The sequence below is a fragment of the Neoarius graeffei genome, chromosome 16 (genome assembly GCF_027579695.1).
Source record: "Neoarius graeffei isolate fNeoGra1 chromosome 16, fNeoGra1.pri, whole genome shotgun sequence".
Lineage (NCBI taxonomy): Eukaryota > Metazoa > Chordata > Actinopteri > Siluriformes > Ariidae > Neoarius > Neoarius graeffei.
Window position 1 is genome coordinate 9379243 of NC_083584.1, and position 24618 is coordinate 9403860.

Here is a 24618-nt window from a genome sequence, read left to right on the forward strand (position 1 = left end):
CCAAAATGTCTTCAGTAAATAAATAAATAAGATAGGCCTTGCTGTTCCAATACTTTCAGAGGGGACTAATTGAGACCTAATATCTCATTATCTGTAGCCGCTTTATCCTGTTCTACAGGGTCGCAGGCGAGCTGGAGCCTATCCCAGCTGACTACGGGCGAAAGGCGGGGTACACCCTGGACAAGTCGCCAGGTCATCACAGTGCTGACACATAGACACAGACAACCATTCACACTCACATCTACGGTCAATTTAGAGTCACCAGTTAACCTAACCTGCATGTCTTTGGACTGTGGGGGAAACCGGAGCACCCGGAGGAAACCCACGCGGACACGGGGAGAACATGCAAACTCCGCACAGAAAGGCCCTCGCCGGCCACGGGGCTCGAACCCAGGACCTTCTTGCTGTGAGGTGACAGCACTACACCACCGTGCCGCCCCGAGACCTAATATACATATTGCAAAAACTTTTCTTGCAGAAACTTGCAAAGTAACCCGAGTTACTTTTTAATATATGATTTTTTTAAATAATTTGAATGTGTGTGTCATTTCTGATTAATAAAACCATCTCAGAATCTGGATTTCTTTTATAATCATTTATACATGAAAGTTTCATGACAGTTCCATATAATTATAATAAAGAAAAAAAGAAGAAAGCTACATTTTAAAATTTCACTAACGTGAAATTAATATTTCACTGTATTTAACTTCTCTGGTTGGAGTATAGAGAAAATTGCATCAATAATACATCAAATATACAGACTCCTGGTTCAGACACGTCACATTAATTCATGCAAGTTATTTATTTCATGTTAAACACATGATGCTTTCTGTGAGGGATTTTCAGCGTCACAGAGTGCGCAGTTTGTACTTCTGTATGATAAACCGCTTTGTCTTTGAAAGACGTAAATCAGTACAAGATTTTTAAAGATTTGTTCGAATCCTCAGGATGGTAAATGACAACATATGCAAACTGACTGACTGATCGTAAGCTTGTGCCCTGTGAGACAATTTGTAAAAAAACAAACACTACCATAAAAAAAAATCCAAGATTATTATGTGAGGAGAATCCCGTGAAATTCCATTATATCCGAAAAATCAGATAAAACGTAAGAATCATGATACGGCCACGATAAACAGCGTGTTTAAATGTTAATTAATATATTAAACATAAACAGGTGAGAAGATTCTTGGTTGAGCCGAAGAGACGGTAAACAGGAAGTTCACCTGCACACACCTTCACACACTCCGGCTTGATGGTTACGCAGGACTCTGAGACAAAGAGAAAGAAATATGAAATAAAATCATTTCAGAAAAGGACTGATGGACATTTATAAGCAGAGGTGTCAAGTAACGAAGTACAAATACTTCGTTACTTTACTTAAGTAGAAATTTTGGTACTTTCTACTTTACTGGAGTAATAATTTTTCAACCTACTTTTTATCTCTACTCGTTACATTTTCAAGCATTTACTTTTACTTCGTTACGTTTATAATAGTCTCGTTACTTGCATTTCATTGCGCCAATCTTTATATTACTTTGTCCACCTAATAAACTGCCACTCAGGGCCAGTGTTGCCAGATTGGGCGGTTTCCCGCCCAGTTGTGGGGTTTAAAGTGCATTTTGGTGGGTTTTGAACATATTTTGGGCTGGAAAACGTCAGCAGTATCTGGCAACACTGCTCAGGGCGCTCCAAGCACACAGCAATCAGAGCTCTGACTTCGACACCGTTAGTAAATTGCGGGCTCTCGTTCGTTTGTCAGGAGTGGAATCCCCCCCCCCGGAACCATATGCGGCATTCTCTTTTCTGAGTCAGGTTAAGTTTACAAACACAGTTATGGTATCTTGGTGGGTGTTAGTGAGTAAAGTGACAGGTCTTAGCTTAGTAAACGTTATATTAGCTTGTAGTGTGTCGGCATTCCAGCGGCCGCCCTTTCTCTCCTCGCCCGTGTTCAGCCTCGCATTGCTGGAACACAAACATTCTGTTGACTTCTCTCGGTGAGCCAGTAACTAGTAGGGATGAGAAAGTGTTTTTCTTGCATTTTAACTGGAACTGCTGCCTCTACTGCACGTCCCATATGAAAAAGAAAAAAAACCTGCAATTTTACAGTAGTGTTAGTGTAGTATTCATTCATTCATAGCATTCAAATACTGTATTATTACTGCCGTTTAGACAGTGAATGCAATGCAACTTTGGACACAAAATGATTGCCAGCATACTGCAAAATTATTGCGTTATACAATATTTTGGACATTACAATGTTTTTTTTTTTAATATATACATTTTCAATAAAAATTTATTGATAACTTACTTCTGAGGTATGAAGTTTTACTCCATTACAACACTTACAGACAACAAGTCATTATTACTTGTGCTCCATGAAACACATTTGAATGGGTCAGGACAGGAGAATGGACTGTATGTGGACTTCTAGGCTGCGCCTTTGTCCTTAATAGCATTTTTTCCTCTTTCATCACTTTTACTTTTGTACTTTAAAGTAGTTTAGAAATCAGTATACTTTTTACTTTTACTTGAGTAAAAAGCTTCAGTTGATACTTTTACTTCATGAAAAGTATTTCTAAACCATAGTATCTATACTTCTACTTGAGTAATAAATGGTAATACTTTTGACACCTCTGTTTATAAGTAACAAGAGCGCTCTGAGAGCACAATATACCCCGCTGGTGACTTTCCATAACTCTGGTAAAATGTGACTGAATTGAAGGAAATTGCAGTCTGCGTATTACCGACATATAACAAAGAATTCTGCCAACTTTCATGAAATTCCTCCAAAAATTGTGAAAGCAGTTGATTTCAGAAGGTGAGTACCCTTCCTGGGGCAGACGGACATCGCCACGACATAATTCCCCTTCGGGCCTTTCGGCCAGCGGGGGATAAAAATTGTGAGGGAAGTTGATTTCAGAAAGCAAGCACACCTTGATGAAATTGCCAAAGTACAAGTTTGTTAACAATCAAGGGCATAACTCTGGGAAAATTTACCCAAATTAAATGAAATTTCAATACGAGAATAACTGTCATATAACAAAGCCTTTTACCAAGCTTCGAGAAATTCGTCCAAAAATTGTGAGAGGAGTTGATTTCAGAAGAACATGTCTGGGACGAATCTCAGTCATCCGGGTACATAGTAATCTGTGGTTGGTTGAAGAGAGCAACTGGACTTGCTTGAAGATTCTTGAAAACGTTTCACCTCTCATCCTAAAAGCTTCCTTTAGGATGTCTGCCAGTTTTCTGGAAGTCCTCTCATAGGATGAGAGGCGAAACGTTTTCAAGAATCTTCAAGCAAGTCCAGTTGCTCTCTTCAACCAACCACAGATTACTATGTACCTGGATGACTGAGATTCGTCACAGATATGTTTCTACGCACTTTGGGATGAGATCCCTATGAGAGGACTTCCAGAAAACTGGCAGACATCTTAGCCAGAGAGGATCGTTCATTTTTGTCAACCTGGAACGACCATCATTGAACAGAGGTGGGTGTCTATGACATCTTTTATCAGCCACCTACAATGCAGCCATCAGCATTCTGATTCGGATTCTATGATGATCCATGAGAGGATAAATACTGGATACTCCCTATTAGTCAGACAGAACTGAGGATGCCTTTAGGATGAGAGGTGAAACGTCTTCAAGAATCTTCAAGCAAGTCCAGTTGCTCTCTTCAACCAACCACAGATTTCAGAAGAACGTACACCCTCATGAAATTGTCAAAGTACAAGTTATTTAATCAAGGGTCAAAACTCTGGGAAAACTTCCACAAATGAAATTAAATCACAATCTGCGTATTACCGTCATATAACAAAACCTTTTGCCAAGCTGTGAGAAATTCATTCAAAAATTGTGAGAGGAGTTGATGTCAGAAGGAAAATAAATACACACTCATGAAATTCTCAAAGTATAATTGTGTTAATCAAAGGCTGTAACTCTGGTAAAATGTACGGAAGCCGAGAGAGGCCCTTCATATAATCCTTTCTTTTATTCACCTTGTTATCCCGAGATAACGACATAATTAATTCAGGATCTTGAGAAAACAACACAACTAATTCGAGATCTCGAGAAAACGAAACAATTATTCCGTGATCTCGAGTAAACAGCTGAGAAATGGTTCATTCAGGTGCGCCAAGAGACTTGTGATATGCTGACTTTGGGGCTATTTCTCATTCTGTATAGACCCTTTTCAGTCACGTGACCTTCGTAAACGCGACCGCCATTTTGGACATGTAGTGGACTTCGTCTCGAATCGGTTTGAATGCGAGGAAGGCGACAAACATAAAAGAAAAAGGAGCGAGACGCAGAAAACTGTATTTACTAGTTTACTGTAATTATGATCTGGCAGCTATTTACACCGGATCCAGTGTAAATAGCTGCCGGAGCCAACGTCCGAGCTTGCCGGAGCGATAGCAGATCATAATTACAGTAAACTAGAATGGAATGTTAACAGCAATGTAATGCCTTTTCTGGCTAATTTTATTCGTCTTACCTCCAACAAAGTGGTCACTACACAAGCGTTGGTATGCCGCTATCCATCTTCTCCGTCGGTCAGCATCTACCGGGATCCGATAAAATGATAACCCTTGCCTTGTTTGTTGATGGTTACTACATCCAGGTGCACAACAATATAGTGGCATGATGGAAGTCTTGCTGAAAATAAACACTTTCTTTGCTGCCGTTCCTCAGTGTTGGCTGTGGTAAACTACTGGTAGTACATGTCCAAAATGGCGGCCGCGTTTGTCGTGACGTCACGTGAAAAGGGTCCATAGACGCAACTTTGGTCATTAGAATGTCTGGAATAATCGATCACCTAATAAGGCGATATTTTGATCAGGGGTTGACACAGGGAGAGATTGCATTAAGTCTTTTAATAAGGGATCATTTCAAAATTAGTCCGCGGCACCTCCGCAGAAGACAGGCCCGCCTCTCTCTCAAGGCATCGTAAAAAGCCATTTCTGCTCTGTTACATGTCTGACAATTTCTAAGTCTTCGTTGTCTGACCCACAGGGGGGCGCAGCTCTGCTAGAAACCTCAGCTGTTTTTTCGAGATCATGGAATAATTGTTTTGTTTTCTCGAGATCTCGAATTAGTTGTGTTGTTTTCTCGAGATCCTGAATAATTATGTCGTTATCTCGGGATAACAAGGTGAATAAAAAAAGATTATATGAAGGGCCTCTCGCGGCTTCTGTAAAAATGCAACTGAATTGAATGATATTAAAGGAACAGTCCACCGTACTTCCATAATGAAATATGCTCTTATCTGAATTGAGACGAGCTGCTCCGTACCTCTCCGAGCTTTGCGCGACCTCCCAGTCAGTCAGACGCACTGTCACTCCTGTTAGCAATGTAGCTAGGCTCAGCATGGCCAACGGTATTTTTTGGGGCTGTAGTTAGATGCGACCAAACTCTTCCGCGTTTTTCCTGTTTACATAGGTTTATATGACCAGTGATATGAAACAAATTCAGTTACACAAATTGAAACGTAGCGATTTTCTATGCTATGGAAAGTCCGCACTATAATGACAGGCGTACTAACACCTTCTGCGCGCTTCGACAGCGCATTGATACGGAGCTCAGATATCAATGCGCTGCCAAAGCGCGCAGAAGGTGTTAGTACGCCTGTCATTATAGTGCGCACTTTCCATAGCATAGAAAATCGCTACGTTTCAATTTGTGTAACTGAATTTGTTTCATATCACTGGTCATATAAACCTATGTAAACAGGAAAAACGCGGAAGAGTTTGGTCGCATCTAACTACAGCCCCAAAAAATACCGTTGGCCATGCTGAGCCTAGCTACATTGCTAACAGGAGTGACAGCGCGTCTGACTGACTGGGAGGTCGCGCAAAGCTCGGAGAGGTACGGAGCAGCTCGTCTCAATTCAGATAAGAGCATATTTCATTATGGAAGTATGGTGGACTGTTCCTTTAATCTGCGTATTACCGACATATAACAAAGAATCCTGCCAAGTTTTGTGAAATTCCTCCAAAAATTGTGAGAGGAGTTGATGTCAGAAGGTGAGCACCCTTCCCGGGACAGACAGCGCCACGACATAATCCCCCTTCGGGCCTTTCAGCCAGCGTGGGATAACCAACAACGATTACTGACAGTTCATTACTCATAAAATGTAGTACAATATTCATTCAAGTGACATTTTTAAACACATTCTGTCGAATTTTCTTATTCTCACTCCATTTTGACGTTTGCAGGACTCGACGTTAACTCTTTAATCCATTCGTCCAGTCGGACGACAAGCAGCACGATTTTTCACTCGTCCTGACTGTAACCTGTTTATTCCTATACGTTTACGAGCTCAGTGACAGGAAAGTGATTAACACTTTAAGTTAATCATAAAGCAGGCAGAGTTATGATCATCAGTACACTTTAATGATTTATACATTTTCAATAAAGCTCAAACTTTAACTGTAACAATAAACAGAAATTATCCATAAGCCCCATTACGGTGTGTGCTGCTCTAACCCATTACCTGATCTGCAGTTTTAAGAGATGGGATTGTTGATCGTGGCAGCGGGGGCGTGGCCAAGTGTCAGTTTGTGAATGGAGGGCGGGGCCAGGGAAGGTGAGTGGCAAAGTCAGTACACCTGCTATCAATTAATGTTGTGTTTGTTTTGTAGATGTGGGTTTTTTTTCTTTTGTGCTGAATGTTTACGCGAACGCTGCCACTCAGTGGGTGTAACCGCAGTGGCTTCTGCATACGGTGATGTCATGTGCATACTCTCTAGCAAGAGATAAATGTGAATCTATCTTGCACTGATTTTAAAAAAAAAAGTTTCGAAAATGGGGAAGCCATGGGACCAAAAGGTTGCCAGTTTGATTCCCTGGACCAGCAAGAATGGCTGAAGTGCCCTTGAGCAAGGCACCTAACCCCCTACTGCTCCCCAGGCAGCTCTGGGTGTGTTGTACGTCGCTCTGGATAAGAGCGTCTGCTAAATGCCTGGAATGTAATGTAATGAAAATATTCGTAAGCGTGTGGGCGGGGCCTGAGTAGTTTCGGATCTAAATCTCGACGAGTAACCAAACGATTAAAATCCCACTGAAACTCTGAGGTACTTCAGAATCTCCCCGCAGCCAAACCAGAGGTGAAAGAAAGAAGGAAGCAGAAGAAGGAAAGAAAGCCGACGGCCGAAACTGAGAAAAGAGAAAATGGAAGTGGTCTTGTGCTGACCCAGAGTGATCCGAACTTCTGCTCTGATTGTTCTGTTAATGAAAGAACCTCTGAACTGAAGCCCATGTGAAGCTTGGTAAAGTGTGTGTTGGGCATGAGTGTCGTTACCTTGGTAATCAGGGTGGGCCGTGGCACTCCTAACCAATCACACAGCTGGTTCCTGTAAGTCCGCACCACGCTCAGCTCGCTCTCCCTGAGACACGCAGGACAGGAGGACAATGAAGTGGGTGTGGGGAGGAGACAGACTCGGACTCGGATTCGGGTCCATCAACACTCACCAGTTACTGTCACTCAGCACCGTCATAACATCATCAAGCACCGCCGCATCAACCACGTCATCATACGTCAGCAGCATCTCGTACATCTGAGCGGCCGTGGACTTCCTGATCTAATCACAGAGAGGGGGAGGGGGAGGAACGCTCATAGCTTGCATCAGGGCCATATCCAAATCTGCATTATGCAAGAGATGCAACACACACACACACACACACACACACACACACACACACACACACACACACTCTCTCTCTCACCACAGGGAAAGGGTGACACAGCAGTAACATGAGCTGCACCAGAACCTTCTTCCTCATGTCTCCCTGAAACTGGATCAGGCCACAGTACCTGAAAGAGGAACAGCATTCACACACACACACCAATCAGCACAAAGGGCTTTACATGTGTGGGCAGAGCTTCAGTCACTTCGAACCACAATAAACACACCTGCAGCCCGAAGGACTCAATCTACGACTGTATGAGTTTCAAATCCAATTTAAATCTGATTACACGAATCTGATCTCAGGGGTTTATTGATTCATATGTCAGAATAAAGCTGTGTGTGTGTGTGTGTGTGTGTGTGTGTAGAAACTTACACTGAGACGCAGGAGTGTAATTTCTTAGTGTCCTTTGACTTCTTAATCTCCTCCTTACAGAGAGACAACAGCTCCACACAGAACGGGTGACTGAGAGAGAGAGAGAGAGAGAGAGAGAGAGAGAGAGAGAGAGAAGGAGAGAGAGAGAAGGATGAAAGAGAGAGGGAGCGATAGAGAGATGGAGAGAGGGAATGAGAGATGGAGCAATAGAGAGAGATGGAGTGATAGAGAGAGGGAGAGAGAGAAAGAGTGATAGAGAAAGGGATAGAGGGAATGAGAGATGGAGCAATAGAGAGAGAGATATGGAGCGATAGAGAGAGATGAGAGAATGAGAAATGGAGCGCGAGAGAGAGAGGGAGTGATAGAGAAAGGGAATGAGAGATGGAGCAATAGAGAGATGAGAGAGATGGAGCAATAGAGAGAGCGAGAGAGATGGAGCGATAGAGAGAGATAGAGATGAGAGAGATGGAGCAATAGAGAGATAGAGCAATAGTGAGAGACAGATGAGAGAGAGAATGAGAAATGGAGCAATAGAGAGAGAGATGAGAGAGATGGAGCGATAGAGAGATAGAGATTGAGCGATAGAGAGAGATAGAGATGAGAGAGATGGAGCGATAGAGAGAGCAAGAGAGATGCAGCGATAGAGAGAGATAGAGATGAGAGAGATGGAGCAATAGAGAGAGGTGGAGTGATAGAGATAGAGCAATAGTGAGAGACAGATGAGAGAATGAGAAATGGAGCAATAGAGAGAGAGATGAGAGAGAGGGTGATAGAGAGAGAGATAGAGATGAGAGAGATTGAGCAATAGAGAGAGATAGAGAGAGAGGGAGAAATAGAGAGAGAGATGAGAGAGGGAATGAGAGATGGAGCGATAGAGAGAGATGAGAGAGATGGAGCGATAGAGATAGAGCAATAGTGAGAGACATGAGAGAGAGAATGAGAAATGGAGCAATAGAGAGATGAGAGAGGGTGATAGAGAGAGAGATAGAGATGAGAGAGATTGAGCAATAGAGAGAGAGATGAGAGAGGGAATGAGAGATGGAGCGATAGAGAGAGATGAGAGAGATGGAGCGATAGAGAGAGATGAGAGAGAGATATGGAGCGATAGAGGGAGAGAGATGGAGCGATAGAGAGTGAGATGAGAGAGAGAGAAGGAATGACAAATGGAGTGATAGCAAGAGAGAGAGATGGATTGATAGGGAGAGATGACAGAGAGATGGAGCGATAGAGAGAGATGAGAGAGATAGAGAGAGAGATAGAATGAGTATCGAGTCTGTAAATAAAACGGCGCCCTTGCTGTCTGTGCTCCTGGCTGTGTGAGAGACTGGAACTCATCACCTGTCCTGATGGATGAAGATCTCAAAGCAGCCGCTGGATAACATCTGGTCCAACATCTTCAGCACAGGAACTGACACTCTGATGTGGAGAACAGGACAGAGGTGGAAACGTCACACACTGCCGTGCCAAACACACACACACACACCATTTCGTGTCTGAAGTGTGTGTGTGTGTGTGTGTGTGTGTGTGTGTACCTGTCATTGTGCAGATTATCTCTGAAGATGAGCAGGAGTGTGTCTCCAAAGTGCTGCATCTCTGCCTCGTCCTGCTGGATGCTCTTCAGGTGCTCGAACAGAGAGTGTGAGGAGTATCGCACCTGCATGCATGCGCGCACACACACACACACACACACACACACACACACACACACACACACACACACAAAACAGTGTAAATGACTCCGCATACTTAACATACAGATGTTTATGATGGTTTAGTTATATAATCTTCATTAAGCAAAGAAAGACAAGATAGATAGATAGATAGATAGATAGATAGATAGATAGATAGATAGATAGATAGATAGATAGATAGATAAACAAAGAGAGAAAACCCAGGCGCAGAAAAGAAAGAAAGAAAGAAAGAAAGAAAGAAAGACCTGAGCAATATAAAGAAAAAGAGTGAAATAAAGAAAGTTACAGAATGAAAGACAGAAATCAGATCACTAGATAACTAATGGGAAAGGAGAGGCGACGCAGTCACAGTGAAAACAGGAGAAATAAAGTGTGCAAGAAAGACAGATACGGGACAGACGGAGAACAAAACTAAGAAGGAAGGAAAGAAAGAAAGAAAGAAAGAAAGAAAGAAAGAAAGAAAGAAAGAAAGAAAGAAAGAAAGAGAAAACTTAGCCAAAAGAATGTGACAAAGGAAAACCAGAAAAAGAGAGAGAGAGATGGGGGAAGAATGAAAAACGCACACACACACACACACAGCTCCCTCTACTGGCGGCTGTGGGCACTTCTCTCATTTTTGATCTCTTCTGTATGAATTTGTTTGCAGGCCGTTTGCTCCACGTCACAAAAAAAAAAGAAGAAAAATCCTCAGTCCCTCGTTTTACAGGCCTTACATTACATTAAACTAAATGTAACTATAAACGGATAAAAAGGTCATTTCTATCTTTGTGTCATTCCTTACGAAATGAACATGGAACGTGTATAAGAGGAATAAAACACTTCAGTCAGGGATTATTGGATTATTGGATTTAGCAGCACGGCATGGAATGGTTTATTCACAGGATCTGTCTGAAACTTTCAGTACGTTTACCAGGGACGCAGGAACTCATCTGAAGTGCAGGGTGCTGTAGGCTATGTCATCGGATGATGCACCAAATATAGCCCAAAGGCTATATTCTCAGTATTATTTCTTACAGTAGGCTACTAAAAGCCAGGCCAGAGCTATAATCTTACATTTACTGAGACACTCACATGTATTCAATAATAAGTGCATTTATTTTTTTAGACAAAAGATGAAAAATACAAAGTGCGTTCTCAGCCAGAGCGCGCCGCGTAGCTGTCCATGGTATCAAACATCCAAACTATGATAGGTTGTACTCGTAGGCGTACATTTTTAGGTGACAAAAACAAGATAACCATAACCTTAATAAGATTAACCATACTAAAAGAAGAGAGGGCCTATTAAATTATTTACGGCCGCATTTTGACATCGTTCATAGTCCACACTCGTGTTCGTGTTCTCCCGCTCTCACACACGCAGCGGAGGCAGCCCCCTCCATCTTTAAAGAAATCAGAAATCCTTTTCTGGCTCATTGCTGCTACATTGACACACACCACTAGCTAAACGAACTCTCCCGCCACCAGTGCACTGTTCTACGCCACTGTTCTTTCCGGTCTGGTTGAGGTCTAAACGTTTATCACTCACCTCAAACCAAATTTTTAAATTACATTTAAAACTACTTATAAGCATGTAAAAATTAGAAAAAAAAATGTTTTTTCATTTTGTTTTTATTTTAGAATAAAAGAAAAACGTATGCCTGAATTTACAACGCCAATGTTGTAGTTGCGTCTGTTGTCCAGGAGGGGGGTGCTGCAGCACCCTCAGCACCCCTAGTTCCTGCGTCCCTGACGTTTACATTCACATTAACATTCCAAGATTATTCCGAATATGACAAGATTTGGAATTTGATCCTGGTCATGTAAACAGGATATTCTGTTCGGATTTTCCAAATTGAGCATTTTCCGATTAAGACCTGTAAGATATGCGGGAGTTTTTATGGCAGTTTGTGACACACGACCTGTTTCCTGTTTATGATCAGCTCTGTGTGTTGGACACAAATCGACTAAACACTCAATCAGAATTCACACAGCTGCACATGAACGGGAATATCAGTGGAATATCTATTTTCATTAGCCGTGTAAACAGCTTAGTAGGAATATTGGCCCCCCCCCCAGAATAAGGGTAAAAAAACAGGAATATTTTGTGCATGTAAACGTAGTGAATGATTCATTCATTTTCAGTGTGAGCTTTATCTGGGATATCCTCTATTCTGGGAACGCTACATGCATGGCAGGAATATGGCTTGGAAATGCATAAAAAAGAGGAAAATTTATACACACATTTATATATCGTTGAATATTTACATTAAAACTATTTGCAAATGAAACAAATGTGTAGAATTGATCCTTTCAGAAACAGGGTGACTTTTTCAGAGGGAGGAACGTGTAGTCATGTGACCCTGATGGCGTACAGTAGAGCCCTGCACTCCCGCGGGAGTCCCGCGGGACCCGCCGCAAAGCAGTGCGGCGCGGGACAAATTTTGAAAGCTCATTGCGGGCGCGGGCGGGACCGGAAGTGCACATATGCGCGCACGGGCGGGAGCGGGAATGCACATATGCGGCGCGGGCGGGAGCGGTGATAAGCTGCAGTCCCGCTAACTAAAAATGTATTTGAAATCAAATGTATAAATTATTAATTTATGTCTATCATATATAATTTGTGCCGGATATTTTATTTGGCATTAATAAAAACATTTTAAGATGCTTAAATTTGCTGACAGAGTCAGATTGCCAGATAAACGGCATCATAAACTTCACATTGATCACTCTAACGGGAAATCCTTTGATCACTCTAATGACTCACAGTTCACACCCAGCTAGCAAGAGAACCATAAACGAAGTGATTTAATGTTTGCGTTAGTCTACAACTTTAATCAGAGAGACAGGTTACACAGTGACGGTAGGCTTGACTCAATGCTATCCCAGAAATCCTTCCTGTAATATGCAAATTTGGCCACCTCTGATTGGACAGACAAATTTGCATATTACAGGAAGGATTTCTGGGATAGCATTGAGTCAAGCCTACCGTCACTGTGTAACCTGTCTCTCTGATTAAAGTTGTAGACTAACGCAAGCAGGAAATCAATTCACTTCTCTTACTAGCTCTGCTTTGCAATTAAAAAAAAAAAAAAAACACTCACAACACACCGTTGGTACAAAGCAAGCCCGTTCACTTTTTTATGCTGATCAGAGAATTACAATGGTTTCTTATATGATAAGAATGTGTGATTTGTTAAATATTTTAATCTCTTGATAGCACTTATTATTATTATTAGAGACAGTACATGCTGAATTCCGAAACAGGGTTAATAATAACAACGTGAGCTGTAGATATCTCATCTCATCTCATTATCTCTAGCCGCTTTATCCTTCTACAGGGTCGCAGGCAAGCTGGAGCCTATCCCAGCTGACTACGGGCGAAAGGCGGGGTACACCCTGGACAAGTCGCCAGGTCATCACAGGGCTGGAGCTGTAGATATTTACGCTGAAATCCACTCAAAGTAGGGGGCGGGGCACCATCACGCTGTGTCAAGACAAGAACTTTCCTGAGAAATAACGCGAACGTCTGCATCATGCGGGATTTGCGGGCGGGGGCGGGACGAAATATGGCAGGCGGGAGCGGGACTGAAAAATCCGACCCGCGCAGACCTCTAGCGTACAGACGTCACAAATCCTGCAGAAAAGCTGAAAAGTTGGATAAAACTCCATAAAACAGATGTGATAAGACTTTCTCTCACATTAGTTTCATTTCTTGCGGTTTATGAATTTTAGTGATACATTTTAAACCTTTAACGATTCAATCAGTCACAGGAACTTCGACTTTCGATCAGAACCGAATGTGGAGTTTTCTGGAAATTCCCATCAGTGATAATCTCTCTTTCTCTCTCTCTCTCTCTCACACACACACACACACACACACACACACACACACACACACACACACAGAGTACTGATCTCTATCCACAGTATCTCATCTCATCATCTGTAGCCGCTTTATACTGTTCTACAGGGTCGCAGGCAAGCTGGAGCCTATCCCAGCTGACTATGGGCGAAAGGCGGGGTACACCCTGGACAAGTCGCCGGGTCATCACAGGGCTGACACATAGACACAGACAACCATTCACACTCACATTCACACCTACGCTCAATTTAGGCCGAATCCCATTTCACCCCTTGGACCAACCCCTTGGCCCTTCCCCTCCCTCCATTTTGCGCGTTCACGTGAAGGGGTAGGGGTATCCCAATCCCAGTTAACGCGGAGGGGTAGGGGAAGGGGTAGGGCTTCTGTACCCCTCCAAACGGAGATTTTCCTGGAGCTGACTCCGAACGAAGGGGTTTGAGTGATTTCCCACAATGCCATGCGGATTTCAGCGAGATTTCATGCGGATTTCAGAAAGATGGCGGTTCCCGCGGTGAAAGATTGTCATAAATGTATTTTCTCCATTATTTACGTGTTTTAAGTTGTTATCCAGAGGAAACATGCCGCTTGATTCGCTTTCGAGCTGAGAATGAGCAGCGATTTCTGAAATCCAAGCTGCTGCTAAAAAGCTTTGGGAGTGAGTATTGTTTTCGGTTGCTTGACTGCGTATGTTTTGTTCTGTTATTCTCGCTTTTATTGTTTACATGAGTGTTCTGACACCTCATTCTGTCGGATGTGGTGCACGAAGCGCCAAAGAGATCCCATTCAGTGGTGTTAGTTAACAAATCACACCCTGCCAGCAGAGATTTCTGGTTCTGGCTCTGACTGTAGCGGCTGGTCGCAGCCAATGACGCATTGGTCGCGTTTTGCTAACGTAAACGCTGACGGAGGTACGCGATGACGTATGAGATCGTTGAAGGGCTATCCCAATACGTAAGGGTTGAATTTCAAGCCCTATCCCTTGTAGCTCAGTTTCAAGGGGAAGGCCCAAGGGGAAGGGGGAGGGGAAGGGGGAGGGGTAGGGGTAGAAATTAGAATTGGGATTGGGCCTTAGAGTCACCAGTTAACCTAACCTGCATGTCTTTGGACTGTGGGGGAAACCGGAGCACCCGGAGGAAACCCACGCGGACACGGGGAGAACATGCAAACTCCGCACAGAAAGGCCCTCGCCGGCCACGGGGCTCGAACCCGGACCTTCTTGCTGTGAGGCGACAGCGCTAACCACTACACCACCGTGCTGCCCACCCACAGTATCTGAGGTTCGTATATTCTGGATTATTTCTTTAATTGTAGCATATTAACGTGGGTTTGTTTGGGGGGTTGTGGTGGAGGTGGGAGGGGCTTATACTGTAAATGCAAATTTATTCTGACATGGAAGAATTTTTCCTTTTTGCACAGTTCTGTACGTCACTTTTGTATGTGCAGGTTTGTAAAACGGTAGCCATCCTTGAAACCCCTGAACCAGGTTCATCCGTTTACCGTTTTATTATTTTCATCACTCAAGCGGTGAAGAACTGCGCAGTTTGTGATTCGTGGCACGTAACATCGCTGTGAACGAGGAGTCGAACCTATACAAGGTGAGCTGAGTACAGAGCTCCAGTCTGGTTTTATATATCAGTAAAACGTCTCCGGTTCCTCTGGTGGCCATGACAACTGTTTCCCATCCGTCACCAAAACCGAAACAGGAAGTAACCTGGGAAGAGGATCTGAATTTGTTACTCAGAAGATCAGGGATCGTTTATCTGGAAAGCTCCCAGGCTTTTGTGTTTTAAACCGGACACAAGTGTGAGAAGGAGGAGTGGAGCATGAGGACGTACCGTGGACTCGGTGAGGCCGCCCACAGACACGGCCAGGCCTAGGAGGGTGTGGTAGCGGTAGATCGGCAGCCTCAGGAGCTGCGTGATGTGAGGAAAGGCCTGAGACGGCGCGCTCCAGTTCAGAGACTCGGCACCACCTCTGTAAAACACACACACACACGTCCAGATGAGCCAGATAAGAAGGGGTCCAGATAAGAACATGCCCATACACACACTTTCCACACAACCCTACAGATGGGGGGTTTAAAAAAACCCACAACACAGCTAATCTCCAGAGCGATCTGCTCGTAATGAGACTCGTGTTGAAAGCCGGCTCTTTATTCTCCTGACCTGATGCAATCCGTAGAATTAATAAAGGAGGAAAAATCTCAGGAGAGAAATAATTACGAGAAGAAATAACCACGGGAACGACGGCGACGACAACAATGACAACGCTGTGGAAACTGCAGCCAAGTTCAGCTCAGCGTTTCAACACGACACACTTCAGTAGATTTATAATTAACGTCATTACAAAGATTTAAGATTATTTCTTTAACCCACTTAGCATTAATCCTTACTTTGGAATTTAAATCACTTCATTTGTTTGTCTTAGTGCCACAACAAGCACACGAAAACATTAGCTTATATAATTATGGAACAGGGAAAGTGAATTTGTTTACTGTCTGATTTTTGTGTGTTTTTTTCCCCTCCTAAAGTGTAGGTTTTAGCTTCTGGCTGAAATCAGTGCGTACCTTAGAATTAGCTTCGACATCACTCACACACGCGCACACACACACACCCCTTGAGGCACTCACAGAGGGAAGATGTTGAGCAGCTCTTCCTGGTGGGGGATATGAGGTACTGCGGGCTCGGTGCTGTGGAGCAGGCGGAGGAACACGGCTCCAGCGTGCGCTCTGTAACGGTCGATCTTCTCTGCGGCCTGCTGGGCCAGACAGCACATCATCCGCTGGCAACTACACGCCCACGCAAATGTAGACAGAATCACATCAGACTAAAAAGGTATCATCTACCCAGACTCACACATGATTATTTGCATGTAATGGAACTGAATCTTGCTGACTCAACTTCAGTGAGCCAACTTTATTGTGACAAACGAATCGGCTCCTCGGAGTCGATTTTACCGAGTCGAATTCGCCATGACGAACAAATCAGCTTTATCACATCCAGTGAATCATTTTTACTGAGTCAACTTCACGTGAATCAACTCCACTGAGTCGATTTTATGGAGTTAACTTCGGAAGGACAAACAAATCAGGTTTATTCACTCAAAGTCATAACCTGTACTGAGTCAAGTTTAAGTGAATCAGCTCCACTGAGTCCATTTTACTGAGTCAGTGTCAATGAGAAAAACAAATCAGCTTTAGCAAGCCAAGTGAATCAATTTTTATGGAGTCAACTTCAAGGTGAAAAGAATAAATCAGTTTCTGGATTCAGCTCCACTGAGTCAACTTCAAGTGAATCAGCTCCACTGAGTTAACTTCAGAAGAGCAAACGAATGAGGTTTATTAACTCAAATTAATACACTGTATTGAATCAAGTTTAAGTGAATCAGCTCCACTGAGTCAGTGTCAATGGGGAAAAACAAATCAGTTTTAGCAAGTCAAGTGAATCAATTTTACTGAGTCAACTGCAGTGTGATAAGTGAATCAGCTCAACTGAATCAATTTTATTGAGTCAAATTCAGCGAAAAAAACAAATCCGTTTTATTAATGCTCACACGCACGCACACACAGTTTGTCCGATTATGAATATGCATGTTCTCCTGTTATACTGTACATCAATAGTTTAAATTTCCAATTATTTTTGACTTAAATTAACTCCACCCTCTTCCATCAGGAACAAACTCCACACTGTCGCCCCATGGAGCGTTATAACACAATATCAAAATGCTTATCAATAAAAAAAAAAAGAAGAGACAGAGAGCAAGAGAGAGACTCACATGACAGGAGACAGCAGGTCAGGGGCGGAGCCTGCAACCTGTAGCGTCACGTCCTGTAAACCAGTCATGGCCGCCGCACGCACCCTAAAAGGCGTTGGGCGAATGAGTCAAAAGGTCAAGTCTAATTACACCTGCTTCACTCCTGAAACTGTTCAAAACTAATACACCGGCCACTTTATTAGAAACACGTGCACTCATGCATGAAAACATTCATGAAGTTATCGAAATCAATCAAAAGCCAATCATGAGGCAGCAGCGCGTTATGTAAAGTCATGCAGATACGGTACAAGAGCTTCAGTTAAAGTTCACATCAAAATTAGAATGTGTCAGAGGAGAATGATCAGACTGGTTTAAACTGATAGGAAATCCACACCAACTCAAAAAACCACTCTTTACAACCGAGTTGAGCAGAAAAGCATCTCGGACATGTTAAAACTCGAGGTGGAGGGGCTACAAGAGCAGGCGATCACATCGGGTTCAGAAAGCCAAGAAAAGGAACCTGATGAACAAATTGGATGGGTGAAGATTGGAAAAATGTTGCTTGGTCCGATGAATTTTTAGGTAAAAATCTGGCACTAACAGTACAACAGAACAACTATGGACGCAACCTGCGGTGTAGGCTGGTGGGGGTTGTATGATGGTGTGGGGAATGCTTTTTTGAGACCGCTTGAAAGCCACAGACTATCCGAGTATCATCACTGATGGCGTGCTTTCCCTTTATGCCCATATAGTTCATCTCCAAGCATGATGGACACAATGTGCCATGTTACGAGGCACGAGGAGTCTCGAACATACAGCGAGGTCCTTCAGTGACCAGTGCTAGTGTGCAGCATGTTGCTCCTAATAAAGTGGCCAGCGAGAGTATATCGTCAATAACTTCCAAAAGATTACGTTAATACAACTAGAACACGTATTTGGAGCAGCTGACTTCTAGGTGCTCATCAAAATCCTGCTCATGAGAGAAGAAAGCAGGAAAGAATTAAAAAATGAACAGGAAATAAACAGAAAAAGGGATTGGATAGGATTACAGTAAGACTGTGATATGTTGTCAAATGGTGTGTGTGTGTGTACTAAGGTGTATGTGTGTTTTCTCGACATGTGCATGAGCTCCAGCCCTCACCAGGACCCCACGTCTCCTCGGCTGTCTGTGGTGTAATTATTCATGCACTCCAGCAGGGCTTCATACACACCGCTCACGTTTCCCTCACACACCGCGCTGTCCGGACTGGCCTGGGCACACACTCCTACAGTTACACACACCCTGAGAAACAGAAAAAGACACACATATGGGTTTAGACAAAGCAGACAGATCATGATGCATCACGCAGAGAAATCGTGAATTTCAGGTCGGGCAGGTATGAGCTGCAGACGTTAATCTGTGTTTGCTCTTCCCAAGCTCTCGGGCGAACAGGACCACACAGGAGGAGAGGAAAAATGAAGGAGAAAAGAGGGAGGAGTCAGGAAAATAAGAGAGGAAAAGATCAAGAGACAGAGGAATGACAGAGGAGAGAGGGAGCAGAGGAGGATGGAGGAGAAGAGGAATGTGTGGGAAGATGGAAATGGAGGGAGGAGAAAGGAGAGTTAGGGCTAGTGTAGGAGGAGAGGCAGAAAATGAGAGAAAGGAAGAGTGAAGGATGATGATGGAAGAGAAAAGGAGAGAACGAACGAACGAACAAACGAACGGGGAGACTCACTGAGCCAGCGCTGAGGCTGCGTCTCTCCTGGCCTCTGTAAAACTGTCTTCCTTCTGTGCAACTCTGCAGGCTTCCTGAAGGCCATCTAACACCTGAACACACACACACACACACACACACACACCATCCAGACATTACCTGTTGTCTATAAAGGTGATGAAAAACAAACTAGGACCCTAAGTACCATTGGTTCCTGTTTGTGACGGTCCTTTCGAGGTTCTTACCTGCTGCAGTTTGTTGCGGATCATGAAGTCCGGAAGAGAACCCAAAGCTAAAGCGCAGCCACAGCGCATCTGAACCTCTGCACTCTTCAGACCGGAGAGATACTGACCGAGCAGCTGTTCTGTGTACACACACACACACACACGCACACAGTGTAGACAAAATCACATCAGACTAAAAGGTATCGTCTACCCGAACTCTCACATGATTATTTGCATGTAACGGAACTGAATCTTACTGAATCAACTTCAGTGAGTCAGCTTTATTGTGACAAATGAATTGGCTCCTCTGAGTCGATTTTACCGAGTCAAATTCACTATGACAAACAGATCAGCTTTATCACATCCAGTGAATCATTTTTACTGAGTCAACTTCACGTGAATCAACTCCACTGAGTCGACATCACCGAGTAAAATTCAGAACAGCAAACAAATTAGGCTTATGAACTCTGATTAATAAATTGTACTGAATCAGGTTTAAGTGAATCAGCTCCACTGAGTCGACTTTACCGAGCCAAATTCAGTGTGTGAAAAAAAAAAAAAAGAATAAATCAGTTTTTTGACTCAGCTGCAATGATTCAACTTCACGTGAATCAGCTCCACTGAGTCGACGTTACCGAGTCAAATTCAGAACAGCAAACAAATCAGGTTTATTAACTTAAATTAATAAATTGTATTGAATCAGGTTTAAGTGAATCAGCGCCACTGAGTCAATTTTAGTGAGAAATCAGCGAGAGAAATAAATCAGCTTTAGCAAGTCAACTCGGACATTTGGGACTCAACACCTCTCTTTGTAACTGGGTGCTGGACTTTCTTACAGGGAGGCGACAGAACGTGCGGGTTGGCAGTAACACCTCCAGGACCATCATGCTGAGCACAGGGGCCCCACAAGGGTGTGTGCTCAGCCCGCTGCTCTTCACCCTGCTGACCCGTGACTGTGTACCAAACTACAGCACCAACCACATCATCAGGTTTGCGGATGACACGACTGTGGTGGGCCTCATCACTAACAACGATGAAGCCAACTACAGGAATGAGGTGAGCCAACTGGTCGAGTGGAGTAAAGACAACCACGCCCGGATCACCGCACAGGCTTCATATGGCTTCAGCCTAGGGGCCCCCACGCCCCCCGCCTCGCAGGGGGCCCCCAATTGGTCAAAAGAAAAAAAAACCCTTCATATTCATTGGCTCAAAATGAATATTTAAATAAACGGACGCTGATTGGGTGAGGCAAATCCGCCTTCCATATATAAACGTTAGACGTCACGCACGACGTCACTCCACAGTTGAACATGTGTGACAGAAAATACAAGAGCGGTGCTCAAAAGCGCAAGGCGCAACGGCAAAAAGCCCAACGTGACAAAGCTCTATTGAGCAATATACCAAAACTAACAGGGTTTTTTAAACCTAATGAAACCCAACTGGCAAGTGCAAGTCATCATGACACTAGCGTAGCAAACGTTATGTTAGCCGCAGCCAGTAGTACTACTAGCTCTGGTGAAGGACCATCCGTTTCAGACCCCGTCCCATTTGTGGATGAATGTGCCACTGCCACTAGTTTCACAAACAAACGCACGCACGCACGCACTCACTCGACATTGACATGCATGATAGTTTCCTTCAAGCATCAACACCAAACATTTCACATCTAGATCCCCCCTCTGTTTCTGGGACCGCAAGCTCATGCAATGTTAGCTTCTCTGACCAGGCGGCTGCCTGTGACGTGTCTCTAGGATATTCCAGCCATATCGATGCTAACTTAAATTCGGATCCAGGGTTCTGGGGCGAAACAGATGAACCTACTAGGAAATACTGGATAAAAATGGGACCTGATAAGTGCCGTAACAAAGACGCTGATAATGCAGCATCCGAAAGGATCCACAAGCAGCAGAAGAGGTATTTTTCGAAGTCTTTATTTATGAGGAAACTTGGCAATGGCGAACTTGTGCAGAGAGAGTGGCTCCTCTACTCTCCTTCAAAGCGTACAATCTTCTGTTCTGCATGCAAATTATTCGGTACAAACTGTCCGTTGACGTGTGGGTACAGTGATTGGAAAAATGCATACTTGCGCTTGTCTGAGCGCAAGTATGCATTCTGGTGATGTGGAAGCAGATTTTGTGGAAGAGCTTGTGCAGTTTAGATAGTTTTTGTTAGTGAAATGCAGAACCAGGGCACCTCTGCTAGATCTCTTCTGCAAGTTTTGAGAACGAGGAACTTGCTGCCGGTGTTCCCAAATGTTGACATTGCCCTACGACTCTTTCTGACTTTGCCTGTGACTAATGCCAGTGGAGAGCGGTCTTTTTCTAAACTGGGATTGGTTAAAAGTAGACTGAGATCCACCATGGGCCAATGCAGATTGAATCACCTGTCTCTAATGTCTCTTGAAAGTGACATTCTGCGTTCATTGGATTTTTCAAGTCTAATTGATGACTCTTCTACAAGAAAAGCTAGGAGGACAAACTTTTAAGAATGATACTGGTTGTTGATCATTAGTTTGTTTACTTTGTCTTTATTGCCTTTCATTATAGCCTCTTCATCGTGTACTTGAGAGGTTCAGTTGCCTAAAAGGCCTACAGGTACATTCAATTGACAGTTGCATAAGTTGTGATAAGTTGTTGTCAATCTAAACCTTATAGTTTTTGGTGTTCTGTTTTTGCTGGCCCAGCTGTACAAAGTTTAATAATGAACCCCCCCCAAAAAAAAAAAACTTTAAAATGTAGAAAATAGACAGTTCTTTACAGGTAGCTGGGATAAGATGGTGGTGGCCGGGGGGGGGCCTACAGCAACTTGTAGCCTAGGGGCCCCTGGCCATGTTAATCCGGCCCTGAAGACAACAATCTCTTCCTGAACGTGGAGAAGACCAAAGAGATTGTAGTCGACTTCAGGAGAGGTCACTCACAGCATCCCCCTCTGACCATCGATGGTGCTGCAGTGGAGAGGGTGAGCAGCACCAAATTCCTAGGGGTGCACATCGCTGAGGACCTCTCCTGGTCCAACATCACCGCATCGCAATCCAAGAAGGCTCAAACTCGCCTCTACTTCCTCCGCAAACTGAGGAGTGCACGAGTCCCACCCCCCATCATGCGCTCTTTCTATTAATAAATTGTATTGAATCAAGTTTAATTGAATCAGCTCCACTGAGTCAGTTAATAGCAAATCAAGTGAATCAGTTTTACTGAGTCAACTGCAGTGTGACAAGTGAATTGGTTCAATTGAATCAATTTTATTGAATCAAATTCGGCTAAAAAAAAAAAATCCGTTTTATCAATGCTCACACACACACACAATATCTTGGTTGAGTTTTATGGTTTTAATGAAGCTGAATATGCAGCGATATGGTGTGATTCTCATACATATTCATCTTTAAATATAAAACATTTATAATTTTAGATACAAAAGTGTAAAAAGCGCATGTGTGTCCCTGTTATTAATAAATACATGTAAGTATGACAGTGTTACATGTCTGACTCGAATCATCATTGTAAGAATTTGTTTATGGGCTGCGAATTTAAACGAAGTGCCGCAGTGAAGTGTGTCCAAGGGATTATGTACCTTGCATGTGTGTGTCTGCCACCCCGGGCTGGACCTGATAATACTGCTGACACAGAGCCGCAAGAGCCGAGACCGCTGCCTCCTACACAGAGAGCGCACACACATTTAAAAGAACACCACTACTAACAGCAGGACAAATCAGACTGATCGAGAGAGAGAGAGAGAGAGAGAGAGAGAGAGAAAGAGAGAGTGTGTGTGTGTGTGAGATGATGTCACTCTACCTGGATGCTCTGCTTGGCGTTCAGACTGGTGTCTATGAGTGACTGCCAGCTGTCTGTAACACAGTAACTCATGTTAGCGCACATCATCATCTGCGTGACATTCAATGACAGTCACGATCTTATTCACTGTTCCTGAGGCAAGAACACCAACGTGACCCCAGCACTGGTGGCCGTCACACACAAGCTGAAGTGTGTGTCTGATGTACACTACCGTTCAAAAGTTTGGGGTCACCCAGACAATTTTGTGTTTTCCATGAAAAGTCACACTTTTATTTCCCACCATAAGTTGTAAAATGAATCAAAAATACAGTCAAGACATTTTTCTGGCCATTTTGAGCATTTAATCGACCCCACAAATGTGATGCTCCAGAAACTCAATCTGCTCAAAGGAAGGTCAGTTTTATAGCTTCTCTAAAAAGCTCAACTGTTTTCAGCTGTGCTAACATGATTGTACAAGGGTTTTCTAATCATCCATTAGCCTTCTGAGGCAATGAGCAAACACATTGTACCATTAGAACACTGGAGTGAGAGTTGCTGGAAATGGGCCTCTATACACCTACAGCGGTGCTTGAAAGTTTGTGAACCCTTTAGAATTTTCTATATTTCTGCATAAATATGACCTAAAACATCATCAGATTTTCACACAAGTCCTAAAAGTAGATAAAGAGAACCCAGTTAAACAAATGAGACAAAAATATTATACTTGGTCATTTATTTATTGAGGAAAATGATCTAATATTACACATCTGTGAGCGGCAAAAATATGTGAACCTCTAGGATTAGCAGTTAATTTGAAGGTGAAATTAGAGTCAGGTGTTTTCAATCAATGGGATGGCAATCAGGTGTGAGTGGGCACCCTGTTTTATTTAAAGAACAGGGATCTATCAAAGTCTGATCTTCACAACACATGTCTGTGGAAGTGTATCATGGCACGAACAAAGGAGGTTTCTGAGGACCTCAAAAAAAGCGTTGTTGATGCTCATCAGGCTGGAAAAGGTTACACAACCATCTCTAAAGAGTTTGGACTCCACCAATCCACAGTCAGACAGACTGTGTACAAATGGAGGAAATTCAAGATCACTGTTACCCTCCCCAGGAGTGGTCGACCAACAAAGATCACTCCAAGAGCAAGGTGCATAATAGTTGGCAAGGTCACAAAGGACCCCAGGGTAACTTCTAAGCAACTGAAGGCCTCTCTCACATTGGCTAATGTTAATGTTCATGAGTCCACCATCAGAAGAACACTGAACAATAATGGTCTGCATGGCAGGGTTGCAAGGAGAAAGCCACTGCTCTCCAAAAAGAACGTTACTGCTCGTCTGCAGTTTGCTAAAGATCATGTGGACAAGCCAGAAGGCTACTGGAAAAAATATTTTGTGGACAGATGAGACCAAAATAGGATTTTTTGGTTTAAATGTGAAGCGTTACATTTGGAGAAAGGAAAACACTGCATTCCAGCATAAGAACCTTATCCCATCTGTGACACATGGTGGTGGTAGTATCATGGTTTGGGCCTGTTTTGCTGCATCTGGGCCAGGACGGCTTGCCATCATTGATGGA

The 24618-nt window shown here is 43.4% G+C and overlaps 1 protein-coding gene across 1 annotated transcript in view; it reads right to left on the minus strand.

Annotated features, from left to right (window-relative positions):
• Nucleotides 1-1193: 1193 nt before the first annotated feature.
• The window catches only part of tbcd (tubulin folding cofactor D), a 152525-nt gene continuing 129100 nt past the window's right edge, over nucleotides 1194-24618 (minus strand). Inside the window, exons 25-39 of the mRNA XM_060942474.1 lie at nucleotides 23059-23111; nucleotides 22838-22919; nucleotides 19289-19407; nucleotides 19065-19156; nucleotides 18491-18631; nucleotides 17371-17454; nucleotides 16226-16384; nucleotides 15432-15570; nucleotides 9597-9718; nucleotides 9403-9480; nucleotides 8065-8154; nucleotides 7729-7816; nucleotides 7474-7583; nucleotides 7304-7388; nucleotides 1194-1271 (exon numbers count right to left, since the gene is read on the minus strand). Coding sequence (XP_060798457.1) covers nucleotides 1260-1271; nucleotides 7304-7388; nucleotides 7474-7583; nucleotides 7729-7816; nucleotides 8065-8154; nucleotides 9403-9480; nucleotides 9597-9718; nucleotides 15432-15570; nucleotides 16226-16384; nucleotides 17371-17454; nucleotides 18491-18631; nucleotides 19065-19156; nucleotides 19289-19407; nucleotides 22838-22919; nucleotides 23059-23111 — 1454 coding nt within the window. The 3' untranslated portion in view covers nucleotides 1194-1259. The remainder of the gene's footprint in view (nucleotides 1272-7303; nucleotides 7389-7473; nucleotides 7584-7728; nucleotides 7817-8064; nucleotides 8155-9402; nucleotides 9481-9596; nucleotides 9719-15431; nucleotides 15571-16225; nucleotides 16385-17370; nucleotides 17455-18490; nucleotides 18632-19064; nucleotides 19157-19288; nucleotides 19408-22837; nucleotides 22920-23058; nucleotides 23112-24618) is intronic.